Source organism: Quercus robur, chromosome 8, assembly GCF_932294415.1.
Source record: "Quercus robur chromosome 8, dhQueRobu3.1, whole genome shotgun sequence".
NCBI classification, from domain to species: Eukaryota; Viridiplantae; Streptophyta; class Magnoliopsida; order Fagales; family Fagaceae; genus Quercus; species Quercus robur.
In genome coordinates, this window is record NC_065541.1 from 44,115,383 (window position 1) to 44,131,789 (window position 16,407).

The 16,407-nt window shown below is 38.1% G+C and overlaps 2 protein-coding genes across 2 annotated transcripts in view; both read right to left on the minus strand.

Moving 5' to 3' along the window:
* LOC126695651 (putative disease resistance protein RGA4) overlaps positions 1 to 16,407 on the minus strand; it is a 46,986-nt gene that overhangs the window by 12,428 nt on the left and 18,151 nt on the right. The window lies entirely within an intron of this gene.
* Positions 8,151 to 16,407, minus strand: part of LOC126695652 (putative disease resistance protein RGA1) — a 39,015-nt gene continuing 30,758 nt past the window's right edge. The window contains exon 2 of the mRNA XM_050392480.1: positions 8,151 to 9,534. Within this exon, the coding sequence (XP_050248437.1) occupies positions 8,533 to 9,534 (1,002 nt within the window). The 3' untranslated portion in view covers positions 8,151 to 8,532. The remainder of the gene's footprint in view (positions 9,535 to 16,407) is intronic.

Consider the following 16,407-nt stretch of genomic DNA (forward strand, 5'->3'; position numbering starts at 1 on the left):
GTTTGGACTATAACCTTCTTCGGCTTGGGCCTTAGGGCTCCCCATGAATAAGTGGGCCCGGCCCATAAATTGCTAGGCCCCACAATAGCCCCTCAAAACCCTGCTGTCCGACTTCCTGGTTGGAGAGGGGGGTTTTGGTAACACCGAGCCTTTATTATGGCTCATTTAATTCAGCCCTTGACTGACGCTGACGACTCTTCACCTGCCCAGGGAATGTACCGGTCTACAAGATGTTCCCCTTGATTTGCGCACGATGCGTTTATGCCGTTTGGTTATCTGAAGCGCGTCTTTAATATCTTCCCTTTACGAGACCTCCCAGATTTAACGGTTTTTGATGGCGTGGGGGAATGAAACGGGCGTATTCATGTTTGTAGATTTCCTTGGAGATCTGAACACATTAAGTACTCTCCTCTTTGTCCCCTATATAAAGAGAAGAAACAAGAATTGTTTCTCCCACAGATGAATCCCTTTAATCCCACCAAAATTTGAAACCCTCAAATTCCTTCCGGAGTTTACTTTTACTCTCTGGTTATTCCCTAACCTGAAATATACTCACCATAGTAATAAGCAATGAAAAAACCATTCCCCTCCCAGAAACACCATGTTCTAACGAAGCTCGAAATGGCTCGGTCAGGGCAAGGATGGCGGAGACTCAAGACTTGTCTCGCCTTTCTTTCAGCCAAAATCCGAAGTAGGGACTCGTCACGTCACACTTTCGGCGTGACTGAGCCGAGGACACACATCATCAGTACTACCCGCTCTCTCATGAGTATATCTAATATGGCACCAGTGTGTTAGGAGTCAGGACTGGGGCAGGGACTAAGTGCCCCTGCTTCTTCCTCTCTTCGTTCACTGGCGCCTCCTTTTGCCTCTCTTTCTTCCTTCTCATCTTTTCCCTCTTCTTCTCCTCCTTCTTTTACTCATGTCCTCCATCTTCTTCATTCATCTCCTCCATCTTCCTCATTCATCTCCTCCATCCTCTTCTTCCTTCTCCTTCATCTTCTTCTACCTTCTCCTTCATCTTTTTCTAAAGAAGGTTCTTCTCTCAATATGAGCAGTACTAAGGCAGAGATTGGAGAGACTTTGAAGACGAGTTTAAAAGACACCTGACTGTTTACTTATCTGTATTGCGGATGGTATTGTTGCTTCGGCAGTTTACCTTTTGTATAGGCTTATTTAAGCCCCTCTTTGTACGTTGTAATAATTTTTCATATTAATAAAAATTGTTGTTATTTTATTTCGCATGTTCTATTTCTATGTTTTTACAAGTTTACAAGCGCTGCTCGGCACAATAATATAGCATTTGAACCAATGACAACTATGGCCAAAACACTTGCTAATAAAAAGATGTCACCATAACTTTAACAGAATTATTTGACACAGCAATGCCTATCTGTGAATAACGATACTTACCCAAAACAATGCCGAGATCAGAATTGGATGCTCTATGCAGTGTAGGAGGTAATCATCCGAAGACATATCTCTCGCAAGAATGAACAGCCCCCATAGGCTACCGAATAGTGGGGTGTCTCGCCATCATCCTAACACTTTTATCGGCCTTAACTTTTTACAGTATTAGAGCCGAGGGCTTTCCCCATCCGAGTAGTGGGCGTCCCAATAGGCTTGAGTTCGAGGACTTCGCAACGCCTTGGTTCTGTCCAAAACCTAGTTTTGTCATCCAGGTAGTTGGTTTCCCCATAGGCTTGAGTCTGAAGGCTGTAGTTCAGTTTCTCCCTTTCCTTAGGTATTTCGCGAGGTGCCGAGCAGGAGGTTGTCCTCGGCAACGGCTATTCCTCGGCGTGGGCCGTTGTCCCTGGGCCCCCATGCAGAATGGGCCTGGGCTGCGAATTCACTAGGCCCACAAGTTAAGAGGTATTTCTGTAGTCTTTGGTCACGCGGTACTTTTTGGCGTCCCAATGTTCGAGGTGCACCTTCCCGAGACTCCATTAATCCCATGGTTGCAGGTGGCGTTGGAGATTGAGCCGGAGCCATTTTGTCTGTAGCGTTCCTTGGGACGTTGCGTGAATTAAATGCCACCACCTTATCTTTTTAAATAAATAGGAGAGAAAGTTGCTTCGCCTATGCATCAATCCTTCGGTTTCCTCCCAGATCACAACTCCCACATCCAGTGCTATCCCCCCTTAGCATAACATGTTTGAGGCGAGGGTTGGGGAGAAGGAACTCTCTCTGCCACAGAGGCGCCGTGTCCTCCTGAGTCTCAGAATAGTGAGGTACGAGCAAAGGAAGCATAAATTCAAGAAAATATTCCGCTTCGACAGAGGGGAAAGGGTGTTTCTCCCTCTTTTAGTCAAAATCCGAAGCAGGTTCTATTCATGCCAGAATTTTGGTGTGTCAGAAGAAAGATTCTCCGCCATCATCGCCTCTGCCCTGTCGCAGGCAAATTTTTGGTGAAAGCTCCTCAACTTCCGGCTCTCTGCACCTTTCCTTCAGCGGTGTGAGGCTCAAGTTGGGTTTCTTTTGCTGCCTGAGTTGTGGGCATGTAAAAGCATTGAGGAAGAACAAGGTCTTGGAGCAGTAGCCAACCTCTCCTCTGTGCCGCTTCCTCGGCTTTGTTTTATTCTCTTGTATCTTCCTTTTCAATTATGTAGTGAGCTCTGACATAAGCTGATTCCAGCTTTTCATTGTATGCTGTACTATTTCTTTGTTTTAGTAAAAATAGAAATTTATTTACTTGTTTTGAATACTGTTCTTTTGGCAACACCACTTTGTGAGTGGGTGTGCTCCATGTGTGTGTTTCTCCTCAGCGATATTTAGAGCAAGAACCCTTGAAACACAATCCAACTCATTCTAATTTACCGACACTACCAGGTATAATAATAATAATTCATAGTAAGTTGAACTTAGGAAACTAACCGAGATAACGGTTGAACGTTCTGTAATAAGTGCAAGAATACTGTCTGAGAACGACAAATTCTAAATAATTCATCCGAGGGGGTGACCGAGCATTGAATGACTTCGATTATGCTTTTGGAAACACGTTGCTCCATTCTGTACTGGTCCCTTTGGTGTTGAGGATCCGAGGGCAAACTAGAGAATCCATGTAGTTCAGGAATTAACCCAATTGTTAATGGAGAGTTTTCCTCGGGGAGATTCTAAGGTCCACGTAACGTAGTTTTTCCTTTTAAGCAGTTGGTTTCCCCAGAGGCTTGGGTCCGAGGACCATACAAGGCCTTGGTTCTGTCCAAAACTTGTACTCTCTTTGTAAGTAGTTGGTTTCCCCAGAGGCTTGGGTCCGAGGACCATACAAGGCCTTGGTTCTGTCCAAAACTTGTATTCTCTTTGTAAGTAGTTGGTTTCCCCAAAGGCTTGGGTCCGAGGACCATACAAGATCTTGGTTCTGTCCAAAACTTGTATTTTCTTTATAAGTAGTTGGTTTCCCCAGAGGCTTGGGTCCGAGGACCATACAAGGCCTTGGTTCTGTCCAAAACTTGTATTTTCTTGGTAAGTAGTTGGTTTCCCCAGAGGCTTGGGTCCGAGCACCATACAAGGCCTTGGTTCTGTCCAAAACTTGTATTCTCTTTGTAAGTAGTTGGTTTCCCCAGAGGCTTGGGTCCGAGGACCATACAAGGCCTTGGTTCTGTCCAAAACTTGTATTCTCTTTGTAAGTAGTTGGTTTCCCCAGAGGCTTGGGTCCGAGGACCATACAAGGCCTTGGTTCTGTCCAAAACTTGTATTCTCTTTGTAAGTAGTTGGTTTCCCCAGAGGCTTGGGTCCGAGGACCATATAAGGCCTTGGTTCTGTCCAAAACTTGTATTTTCTTGGTAAGTAGTTGGTTTCCCCAGAGGCTTGGGTCCGAGGACCATACAAGGCCTTGGTTCTGTCCAAAACTTGTATTCTCTTTGTAAGTAGTTGGTTTCCCCAGAGGCTTGGGTCCGAGGACCATACAAGGCCTTGGTTCTGTCCAAAACTTGTATTCTCTTTGTAAGTAGTTGGTTTCCCCAGAGGCTTGGGTCCGAGGACCATACAAGGCCTTGATTCTGTCCAAAACTTGTATTTTCTTGGTAAGTAGTTGGTTTCCCCAGAGGCTTGGGTCCGAGGACCATACAAGGCCTTGGTTCTGTCCAAAACTTGTATTCTGTTTCTTAATTTATCTACTTCCTTAAGGTTAGCTCCTCGAATAAGGTGGGGGAAACTAGCTTGATGTTTAAAGCCCCTAGACTTGCCATGCCACTGGCATTACGAGGCGTAGCCCCTAGTAGGAAATTGTGTCGGAATAACAACAATGTATCGCCGGTCATAAAGGCATCGTCGTAGACCCTTGTTCGACAGAAACTCAACTCCACCGCCGCTCGAGCTAACGCGCAAACCTTTCCCACAGACGGCGCCAATTGTGGGGACACGTTCCGCAACGAACCGCAATAGTGTTGGGTTCGCACGTGAATGGGCCCAGACAATATCATTTGTAGAGAGTGGGTTCGAAAGGCTAGGCCTCGGCTACCCAGCGGTGAGTTTTTGTGGTGCTCATATGTGATTGAGGTGTCTTCGCCCTTGGAGTCTTTCTCCTGGAGGTGGACTGGGAGGCCCTTCCTTTTTGGCCAGTCTTCCCGCCCCCCTCTCCAGATTACTTATTTTTTCTTTTATATTAGCCTGCGTTCACTTTCCTTCGTCTACGTGTAGAGTCAACCTTTCCAACACTGATACTTGTCCCGTCAGTCCAAGACCAAAGTCGTTGGGAGTGGTTGATAAAGCTAAATCATACGGCTCTGTTAGGTGCAGAGCTAGGTATGGGGAAGGTAGTAAGGGCAGCCTTTCCTAGATATTTTAGATTTTCTTTCAAGTTTGTCCCTATACCGTTTTTGCCCCTCTTCTTGGTGGAGCTTTGGGTCAGCCGAGGACTGCACTGTTCTCGGCTGCTTCTCCGGGCCAATTTGTGCTTTACGTTATTGAGTTTGGACTATAACCTTCTTCGGCTTGGGCCTTAGGGCTCCCCATGAATAAGTGGGCCCGGCCCATAATTTGCTGGGCCCCACAATTATTATTTTGGTTGAATCACCATGAATTCAATTAATGGAACCCACAATAATGTGAAAAGAGGCAATACAACATAACTGTACTCTCAATGTGTGGATCCAGGAATTCTTTTAGGGGGTCATTAAAAAATTTAAATTTAATAAAAGATGAATTTTAGAATATCGAGTTATTGAAAAAAAAACCGCAAATATATAAACTTTTACAATTTCATTCCAAGAGTCTTCAAATTTTGAAATCGCAATTGACATTATCTATTGCTAGTGTAGGTAGGTGTTACTATTTTATTTTGTTAAGTTTAAATAATATTTTTATTTTTATGCAGTTGTCATTATCTATTCGTCATTGTTTTTATAAAAATATTTTAAATTAAATGACAAAACCTTCTAACACTGTATTAATTATTGACCTACACAGCCACACTCATCCATACATAAATAATATACTAAATGTCTACTTAACCAATCAAATGCTTAAACAATCACTAGCTTTACTATTTTTTTTCTTGAATCTTTAACTTTATAACAAAAAATTATTATAACATGATAAAAATACATATACAGTGAACAAATCATCTATATTTCATAATTATTAAATTATATAAAGTTAAATTATATTTATACAGTACATGCACACAAATAACAATATAATAAAAATAAAAATAATGCGTACAATTAGTGTCAGACACACACTCACACAATTCATTTTTTGTCTTTTTCTTCTTTTTGCTTTTATCCATTTCTTACATTCTCATTTTTTTTCCCCCTCATCTGTTTTGGATCTTTTGGCTTGTGGTCTTTTTTATATTAATTGAAGTGCCCATAAATTTAACAGGAATATAATTGTAAATTTATAACAACTTCATTTTCCATCCTTCCAACCAAACATATATAAAAGAAAATTCAATCTCTTCTATCCTTGCAATTTTCTATCACTTCCTCATTTTCTATCCTCCCACTTTTCAATCCCTCCAACCAAACGGACTCTTATTAGAGGATAGAAAAGAGCACTCGTATAATTACCAATGGCGGCTCTAGCCATTTTTTTTAGGGAGGTCACTAAGAAATTTAAATTACCACAATATTTTTCTTAGTACCATGTTTTAAAGAAAAATGAAATTAGAAATTATTTTTATTGAATAGGTTGAACAAGCTACAAATTTTATCTTTTGTTTTATAATAGGATTTTTGTTGAATAATTTTTTCGCTTATTGTTTGGTCTTATCTTGTTTTTGTTTGGTTTATGTTTGTTGTTATTTGAGCTAATATTTATTATTTTTATTTAAATTTAAAAAAAAATAGGGATTAAGAATTAATTTTGGAGCAATCCTACGTCCACAACATTTTTACAATAAATTTTATGCAAAAAGCTATTATTGGTGGGTAAAAAAATAATATTAGTATTTGGCCCAAATTAGAATCAGTAACAGTTTGCTACGTTAGATTTGTTGTAAAATTATTGTGAAAATGTTGTGAATGTAGTAGCACTATTATTTTTGTTGAACCTAAATTTTTGTAATTCTCAAGTTAGGGTGTTCAAAATTTTTATTAAGGTGGTCACAATAGATTAGTTTAGCATATAATATTTTTTTTGGCAAGTGTATATATACATTTTTTTTGCAAGCTAGGGTGGTCTTGTGAGCACCTGACTTGCATGTAGAGCCGCCACTGATAATTACTCAATAATATACTCTATAAGTATCTTAAATTAGTATCAGACACACTCACAAAATTCATTTTTTGTCTTTTTCTTCTTTTTGCTTTTATCCATTTCATACATTCTCATTTTTTTTTCCCCACCTTTTTTTTTTTCTCATCTGTTTTGGATCTTTTGGCCCGTGGTCTTTTTTATATTAATTGAAGCGTCAATAAATTTAATAGGGATATAATTGTAAATTTATAGCAACTTCATTTTCCATCCTACCAACCAAACATATATAAAAGAAAATTAAATCTCTTCTATCCTCACAATTTTCTATCCCTTCCCCATCTTCTATCATCCCACTTTTCAACCCCTCCAACCAAACCAAATGGACCCTTATTAAATGATAGAAAAGAGCACTTGTATAATTACTCTATAATATAGTCTATAAGTATCTCCACCAATTAAGTGCACTTGTACAGATTAAGCAATTTAACAAATCAATAATATCTCCATTAGTCCATTAATACTTCCAATTTCAACATCTAATTAACATAACAAGAATTCCAACTTTGACCAAACTAATGTACAGTGGACATATTATGCATATTTATATGTATTAATGTATATATTGATTTGCAATGATCACACCACCAGAAATAGAATAATATTTTATAAATGTTAAACTCTTGGAAGAAAGAATAAATAAAAGAGAGGGAGAGCGATTATTCCATACCTAACTATCAACTTATTTAATCCGCTTGCGGTCAAGATAAATATCTGAGGCATGAGCAATCTTGTGCCAATCTTCTCCGATTTTCGGTTGGAATCTTCTAATTAATTCGGGACAGTTCGCAATTTGGAAAGATCTTAGAGCTGGGAGACAAAGCTTCCCCTCCGCTAGAGAAGACAATTTGGGGCAATCCCAAAGTTCAAGTCGTCTAAGCGATTCAAGATTCCCCAGCCACTCTGGCAATGCTGTCAAGTTAGGACAGCTATTAATAACAAGGACTTGTAAATATTTTGCAAAGCGTTTAATCCAATCGGGCATAGCCACCAACTGTGGTAATCCAGTAAAGCCTAATACTCGAAGGTTCGTTGGGAAATCATCTTGATTGTCTTCCATTTCAGTCAGATCAAGCTTTTCACAATTCTCAATAATCAAGGCCTCTAACATGGTTAGGAATTTTAGGGTAGGAAGCAAAGAGATCAGACCCCCACAATTGTTAATGCGCAACAACCGAAGGCTTGTACAGACTTGCATCGTTTCAACCAAAGATTCTATATTGACACAATTAGCTAATAACAAAAGTCGCAGGGAATTAGAGCACCCAGGTAGACACTTCTGTTTGGTTGTCAATGCCAAGGCTCTGAGTCTGATCAGGTATCTTATATCTTTTGGTATTTCTTCTAGTTTTTCACATTCATCAAGTCCTAAAGCTTCCAAATTTTGAAGCTTGCAAATGGAGTTTGGGAGTTTATGAATTCTACAATTTCTACTCACATCCAACAGCCTTAAATGCTTCAAGGTACCAATGAAGCTGGGTAACACCTCAAAACTTGAGTCACTTAAATCTAGAAATCGCAGGTATCTAAATTTTGAGAGACATGAATCAACAAAGGATTTAGTAGAAGGTCCAACTCCATCCACCGGAGAAAGAATGGTTCGTAAACTCTTTGATTTTTGTAAACATTTGAAAACATTTTCATTCTGCCAAGTATTGTCAGTATATGACAAATGCCAAACCTTTTTAGAGATTTTTTGAATCTGACGATTAATAATTAAGCACTCACTTTGGGCTGATGATAGTGCTAGGTCATGTGCAAGATCATGTACTTTGAATTCTCGCACGTAACCAATATCAATATAATCTTCAAGGAAACATCTTGAATAGAGCTCATCTATATATTGGTTGCCAATATCTTCCGGCTCTTGTTGTCACTTGGTGATTGAAGAAGCCCATTTGCCATCCAAAATGGAATTAAATCAAAAGTATCGAATTCATAATCTTTTGGAAAAAGTGAAAGAAATGCAAAACATTGTTTCAAGTAAGATGGCATCTGATTGTAACTCAATTGCAAGACCGACAAAATATCCCCTTCTTTTCTATTCAATTTCCACAATTCATTATCTCTTACGAATAGCCAATCACGTTCATCAAGCTTTGAATATAGTAGGCTTCCTAACGATTTCACTACCAAGGGAACCCCTTTGCATTTCTTCACAATCGCATCCCCAATTTCCACGAGGTTTGTGTGCTGCCTCTCTTTTCCTTCATCAAATGCCCATTTGATAAATAGGGACAGACAATCTTGATGCAAAAGACCTTCCAAGTTGTATGGGGACATGGTGCCCATCATGGAAGCAATTGTTGGGCTGCGTGTAGTCACAAGAATCTTACTTCCATTGTCACCCCCCATCAACAAATTCCTCAACTCAATCCATTTTCCCCTGTCCTCGTTCCATACGTCGTCCAAGACAAGAAAGAATTTCTTGCCTTCCAAATTATTTCGAAGTAGCACTTGCAACTGCTCTTCATCCAAATCGCTACGATTTTCACTAGTTATTGATTTGATAATTTTAACCAGTAGTTGTTTTAAAACGAATTCGTCAGACACGCACACCCAACACTTCAACTCAAAATGCTCTTTCACTCTTTCATCATTAAACACCAGTTTAGCTAACGCAGTCTTGCCAAGACCTCCAATCCCAACTACAGGAACAACAGAGATGGATTGATCATCACTAGGATCCATTAGATGCTCCACAATTTTTTCTTTGTCTTTGTCTCTTCCTATCACATCTGAAGGCTGGACAAAGGAGTAACTCATCTCCCTTCCACGCACCACATGCCTATCACCCGACCGTGGAGAGAGATGAAACTTAGCCCTATCGGCTGCAACCTCATCTAAACGTGCTCTAATTTCTTTGACTTTGTGAGCCATCTTGGTTCGGAATACAAGTGGATTAGAGGAAGAAAAGAAACGGCGTACCTTCCTGGTGGTGCTCCCCTGCATTTCCACCACTTGCTTTCGCAGCGCTTCACACTCGAACTCATCAATGACATCTTGAGCATCATAAAACACTTCTCTGAGCTGCCCAAGCCAGACGGTCAGCTCCTGATTATGAACCTGCTGGTCTTCTGCATCCAACAACACAGCTTTGACGTTAGATAGGGTGTTTTCAAGTCTTCTCAGATCGCTTTCCACACCCCATACCAAGCAAGCTTCTTGGAAAGCCGGGGACGCTAATTCCCCAAGCAATTTGCCTGCGATGTTAAACACAAATGTCTCTACTGCCATTTTTAGAGAGAGAAATGGAGTTTTCTAGAGAGAGAGATTGAAATGGGTAATAGAATGAAAGTGAGAGAGGAGATTAGGAAAGTCTAGGGATTTCAGATCGAGAGGGAATCTTGGCTTTACATTAACGCACAAGCTCCAAGTGGACCCACTTTTTTTTTTTTGCTTTTAGTCTATTTTACACGTGCTGGAGCCAACTCACAAACAGAGAGTCAACATGTTCAGCTACCAACTTTTCTTCATGTTGACTGGTTGATTATTTTTGGGGAGAAAAAAAAATGTTGGCCGGTTGATATTATTATCGGACACATGGGGCTATGCCTTTTTTTTTGGCTAAACACATGGTGCTATGGTGCTGTGCCTTGCAAGAACTCTATCCTAGGAAATGCATTTCTTTTCTTGTATGTGATTACTGTGCATAATCTTGATTGATTTTGCTTGAATTGAAATTCCTTGGACGGGGGATAATTGGCGATTACTTCTTGCCCATATTCAACTCAGTTCTAAATACTATTGTCATACTCAATAAGTTTGCACTCATTCTATTGGCATTGTTTAAATTAAGCACTCGGTAGGTATTACGTTGCTCACATTTGCATTATTGGACATCAATTATGTACTACATCAAACCTTTTACTTCAGTCATGAGAATTGTATTCCAAACCAAAAAGTTCTTGTCTTAACTTTCAATCTGAATGTAAAAATTGTTGTATGAGTTTTAATTGTCTGTTTCCTGCTACAAAAGGCAAAATCTTTCCTTATTGTTGCTCTAAAATGCAAGAAATGTAGCTTGTAAATGATGATTGGCACTCAGGTCACTTGGAAGCTTCTGACCTATTGCTGTTTTAATGTCAAATCTTGCCATCTGAATCAATTTGTTCAATAAAATATCCGTGAATTCAACACTTGTTATAGTGAACTGCACTAAATCAAAATTGACTAATGCTAATGAACCTTTTTTTTTCCCCTATAGATTAGGGCTAACTGAGACAAAGGAAAAATGCTCAAAGTTAGTTTTTAGTCGGGATGGGCTAACTGGCTGGAAGTTCTGTTATATTTCTTATATTACTGTGGGGATGCTGGGTAACTGTTAGCAAGCGCAACCTTGAAGAATCAGTTGTAAGTGACAGATTTGACAGAGACAAAAATACTTTTAGTTCATTTAGTATTTTCTCATACTTCCCTTAGCATTTAGTAGGGCTCTGGGTGCATAACTGGGCGCTTTGAAGAAATGATGACTGGGTTTCAATTAATTGAGTGACAATTAGGCATGCATGTGTTTGCATAATCACTATAAATATGGAAATGCTTACCACTCTATGATGATGATAAATATGAATCATCATTTACTAAATGTCATAAGCTAAAATCCCATCATATAATATATTTATATAAAAAATATTAAAAAGGAATTAAAAGCTTTTGGCATTTACAAGCTCTTATTTTGATTTAAGTTCTGAACTCAATTACGATTTCTATGTTCATGGTATTCGAATTTGAATTCAAGTCCTATATATAAAATTGAATTTGGATTAAAATCTTGTTTGATATGCACGTTAAGCTTGTCCTTTTTTTTTTTCAACATAAGTATTCGCTTATTAACCTAAGGATGAGGGTGCATGCTAAGGTTGACTCCAAATCAGCGGACACGCAATCCCAACAATGCTAATTTTGCCATATTAGGGTAAATTATATTTTTGGTATTTATCCTTTATTCTCTGTGTCAATTTGGTCCATACATATCAAATGTGTCACTTTAGTTCCTAACATTTTGATATTGAGTCAAAACCGTTAAGTGACAAATAGAAGATACTAATGTGGTTAATTAAGATATTAAAATATTATTTTTATACCATGTGTAATGCCACATGGGCTGCCATGTGACCTTAATTTTTCTTATAAAAAAATTAAAACTATTAGTGACCTTCAAGCTCTACTCTCGAGTGACCACCACCTTTAGACATGTCGCCTACCTTCTTTTTGGGTATTTTATTTAATTTATATATATATAAAAGCCTCATAGTATCAGTATTTTTCATCAATCACTTAACGATAGAAACTATTTTAAAATTTTGACACAAACACAATACCAAAAGGTTGAGGATTGAAATGACATATTTGAAATGTTAGGGATCGAATTGACACGGTGAAAATGCTAAAGACTAAAAATTTAATTTACCTAAAAATGAATTTGGATTAAAAAAATCTTGTCTAATATGAGCCCGGATTGTTGATAGGCCTAAATTGCTATGTTCGTGTAATAGCTTTTGCATTTTGAACAAAAACAATGGTGACCTAAGAAAGGAAGGCATCCATTTGGGCCCGAGAAAACATGGGCTCAGACGAGGATTATTAGTTGTAAAATACTTCCTTTCAAACTTATTGAAAATGTACGCAACATTCTGATTATAAAAATAAAAAATAAAAATCATCAAGGAGAATATGATGATTGATGATCATGAAGATTAGCTTTAGTAGGAAGACACCCAATGTTCACTCTATGAAACAAGTCGATTTGCAGTTGATTTGAGGGTCTAAGTCTTGTTGCATGGAACATCCATACTATTTATCAGCAACATTATAGGCATCCTAGTCATGCATTGTGACAGACACATTGGCCCTTTTCTATGTCACTGGACCAGAGGTTGTGAGGCCAGAAGGATCTTGGGCCTGGTATTTCTTATTCTTTCTTATTGATTTGTGTTTCATGGCCCGGTATTTCTCTTCTTCTTCTTCTTTTTTTTTTTTGTTTTTTTGTTTTTTTTTTTTTTTCATTTTGAGAGGATTAACCGCCTCTACTCTTTTTTGGTGAATTACTTTAAGGATATTAAGTAGCATAAAAACAAATAAATTAAATAAATTAGGATGTGCTTAGAAGGAACCAACATTGTTTGCAATAAATATATAAAATCATTGTAACTTGCTGGACACAACCAATCATTGAGCTTAAAGACATTAGCATTATATAGAACAAAATCATGAGACAAAAGTTCTCAAACCATTGTCAAAAACTCAGAGGTCCTTTAAGAATACTAGTTATCAAGCCGAATGGATGTGTTCTTCATTACCTGGCCAGATGATGTTAACTAAACTCCATACCCATTAGTTCTCCTTCTCGTCGAGCCTCATGAGTCATGAGCAAGCCATAGGCACTACTCTAGTGTATGAGCAATCCATAGATATTATACATGTTCTAGATTTAAAGGCATTAAATATGTAATGCCATAACATTGTGCGTCTTAAAATCAAAATATTCTCATTGTCTCACATGTCAGGCTAAGCTTACCGTTAGAAAAATAAGATTTAATATTCATAAACTCCAAAATAACATTATAATCCAACTTCTAATGATAAAACATAGATAAAAATTTCAAATAACTCATGATAGAGTAAACTCCCAAAAAAAAGAAAAAAAAGATTGAATTTCAAATACAAAAAGAAAATCTCTGAAACTAACAATGCACTCAAGATTTCAATGATAGTCCACTTGAAGCTCAAAACATCGCGTCCTTAATGATCTTGTAAAACTGTAAACACAATCAGCTAATCTACAAAAAATATTGAAACGACAAATAAGGCGCTAAATAAACATTGTAAGTGATAAATCGCGCTCTAACATCTAGAGGTAAAAATAGAACTATAAGATTCGTATTGAAACAAAGTGTAAATAGAATAGTAGAGGTGAGAAAAATATTATTGGTTTCACAATGAGTTCAAAAATGTCAAAAGACTCACTGGGTAATAGCGTAGAAATCAGAGACAAGTCAAAAGAGAGCAAGATCTTGTTTTATATAATGGAAATGACACTCAAGAGATAAATTATACTTAATAAACATATCACAAGTTTGATAATCTAAAATTGCGTGTCTTGTGTATTGCTCCATTAGATATGGTCACATTATTATCTTCAAGGTTTGGGTCAATGAAATATATCTCTACTATCAAAATTATCATCAACATAATCACATTATGAATTTGCACAACCCCCTCTATATGACATAATCCAGATCATAGCTATATTATACTCATGGACAGGGTTACTGAAACTATCTTATAGCCAAAAATTCTAGTCAAAGGAGTATACACATACATCAGTATAGTAAGTCAAAAAGTAGGGTGTGCAGCTAACCCACTAATCCGCTAAAACCAATCCAATCCAACCCAACCCACTAGTTGGGTCGATATTTAGGAGTTGGTGGGTTGGGTTGGGTTGCCAAATTTTATTTTATAGTGAGTTGGGTTGAATGCGGGTTAGCAAATTTACAAATTCGCCTAACCTAACCTGACCTACCTATATTTGATATTTATTTAAAATATATATTATATGATTTTATTATTTACTCTTTTGGTTTGATGAAATACCAACATAATTATAAGATATAAATTTTCTTTTATTTGTGTTAGTTTGATGCACTAATCATATAGTTTGTGTTAGTTTGGTGCTCTGCTCAGGTTTAATTAGTAAATATGTTGTTATTTTAAATGTCCAATCCGATCCACGTGGATTGGGTTGAACTCTATGATAGATTGGGTTGGATTGAGTTTGTTTCAACCTAAATATAGTGGATTGGATTAAAAAAATCCCTTAACTCAACCCATGCACACCCCTATAAAAGATTATGAAGCTATAATGAGTTGGAATTGGATCTCAAGTATACACAGTATAGAGAATACTTTTGGATACTCCTAGATCTTAGTTACATGGTATTCTCTCATTTCATATGAATGTTAGATCCTAACATAAATTAAATTTTTTTTTTTTTTTTGGTTGAATTACCATGAATTCAATTGATGGAACCCACAATAATGTGAAAGGAGGCAATACAACATAATTGTAATCTCAATGGATCTAGGAATTCTTTTAGGGGGTCATTAAAAAACTTAAATTAAATTAAATTTAATAAAAGATGAATTTCAATATATCGAGTTATTGACAAAAAAACCGCAAATATATGAGCCTTTACAATTTCATTCTAAGAGTTTTCAAATTTTGAAATTACAGTTGTCATTATTTATTGCTAGGGTAGGTAGGTGTTACTATAGGGGTGATAGGCCCAATCCAAGGACATCTAGTAGTCCGAGAACGGGTAAACGTTGTTATGGAAGTCGGCATTAGTGAATAAAGAAAGGTATTTGGCCATGGTGGTCTGAGAAGATGATCCGAAAAGGGATGCTTCCTCGGCTGAGTAAAGTAGAAGTCAGAAGGTGCGGTTTGCTGCCTAAAAGTAATGTTTCAGGAGATTCTATTAATAAGGATATACATCATGGATGCACAGGACAAAGGAAAGTTATAAATATCTAAGAAAAAGCTGCTACCACTGCATTGAATGCTCTATATCTAACTCTTTGGCCACATTAATGAGGAAGTGATACCTGAACAGTAATTTTTAGCCTTACAGCTACTCCCAAAGACTTCAGGAAGAGGCTAATGGGACAAGGATCAACACCAGCAATCCAATCCACACGTGGAGAGTGGAGATGAAAGAAAGAAGATAGTATAAAATAGAAGGGAGTCCCTTAGGAAGGGGGGATCGGAGATTTGAGAGAAAAACACTGTAGCAACAAGAACTAAACTTGTAATCAAAATTCAAAGAAAGATATGCTAGAATTAATCTCCTCGGACTGTGCCGAGGACGACTTTCCTTAGGAAAAAACCATTTTATCTTTGTTTCCTTGTCATCTGGATCCATTTTAATTGTTGTTTTAACCCATCAGGGCCTAGTTTTCCAACTCACTCTCTACAAATTCATTGTATTAGGCTTTTTAGGCCTAAATCCATCCATCCTTTGGGCTTGGAAACTAAATTGAGTCCTTACGATTGGCGCCGTCTGTGGGAAATTCTAGTGTTGTAGTGAGTTTAATGTTCAATTATGGTAGGTTCAGGTCTAAACCAGACGGAATCTATGGGGTCCTAACGTCAAGATCATTTCCTCCATCTTAAACAAAGGAGGGACCGCGAGGGAAGCGTGCATACCACCCATACTAGTAGGATCCAATCTCAAAGTGGGAGCCACATCTTTCATGAGGAAAATGCTAGAAACATGCAGCTGGAGATTGATCATTTGTGGAGGAAGCTGCGCTGCGAACGACAAAAGAGAACTCCTTCAAGTTCTGATTCTTCCTCTGATGGGGAAGGAGATGGCAGTTACAGGCCCAGATCGAGGACTCCCCCTAGTGAGTCTTTCTTATGCGATAAAGATCACCACCGTAGGCGCAGGGGTAAAAGCCCATCCTGCAAAGGTCTGGGAAACGACGTGATGAGTAGGCGTTGAACCAAATTTCCAAATCACCTTTCACATGCAGGATTGAAGGAGGAAAATTTCCTCGGCACTTCACTCAGCCAACATTTACCATGTACAATGGCCGTACGGACCCTGTGGAACATGTAAGCCACTTCAACTAGAGGATGGCCATACACTTCAAAAATGAGGCCTTGATGTGCAAGGTATTCCCATCCAGTTTGGGGCCTGTGGCAAT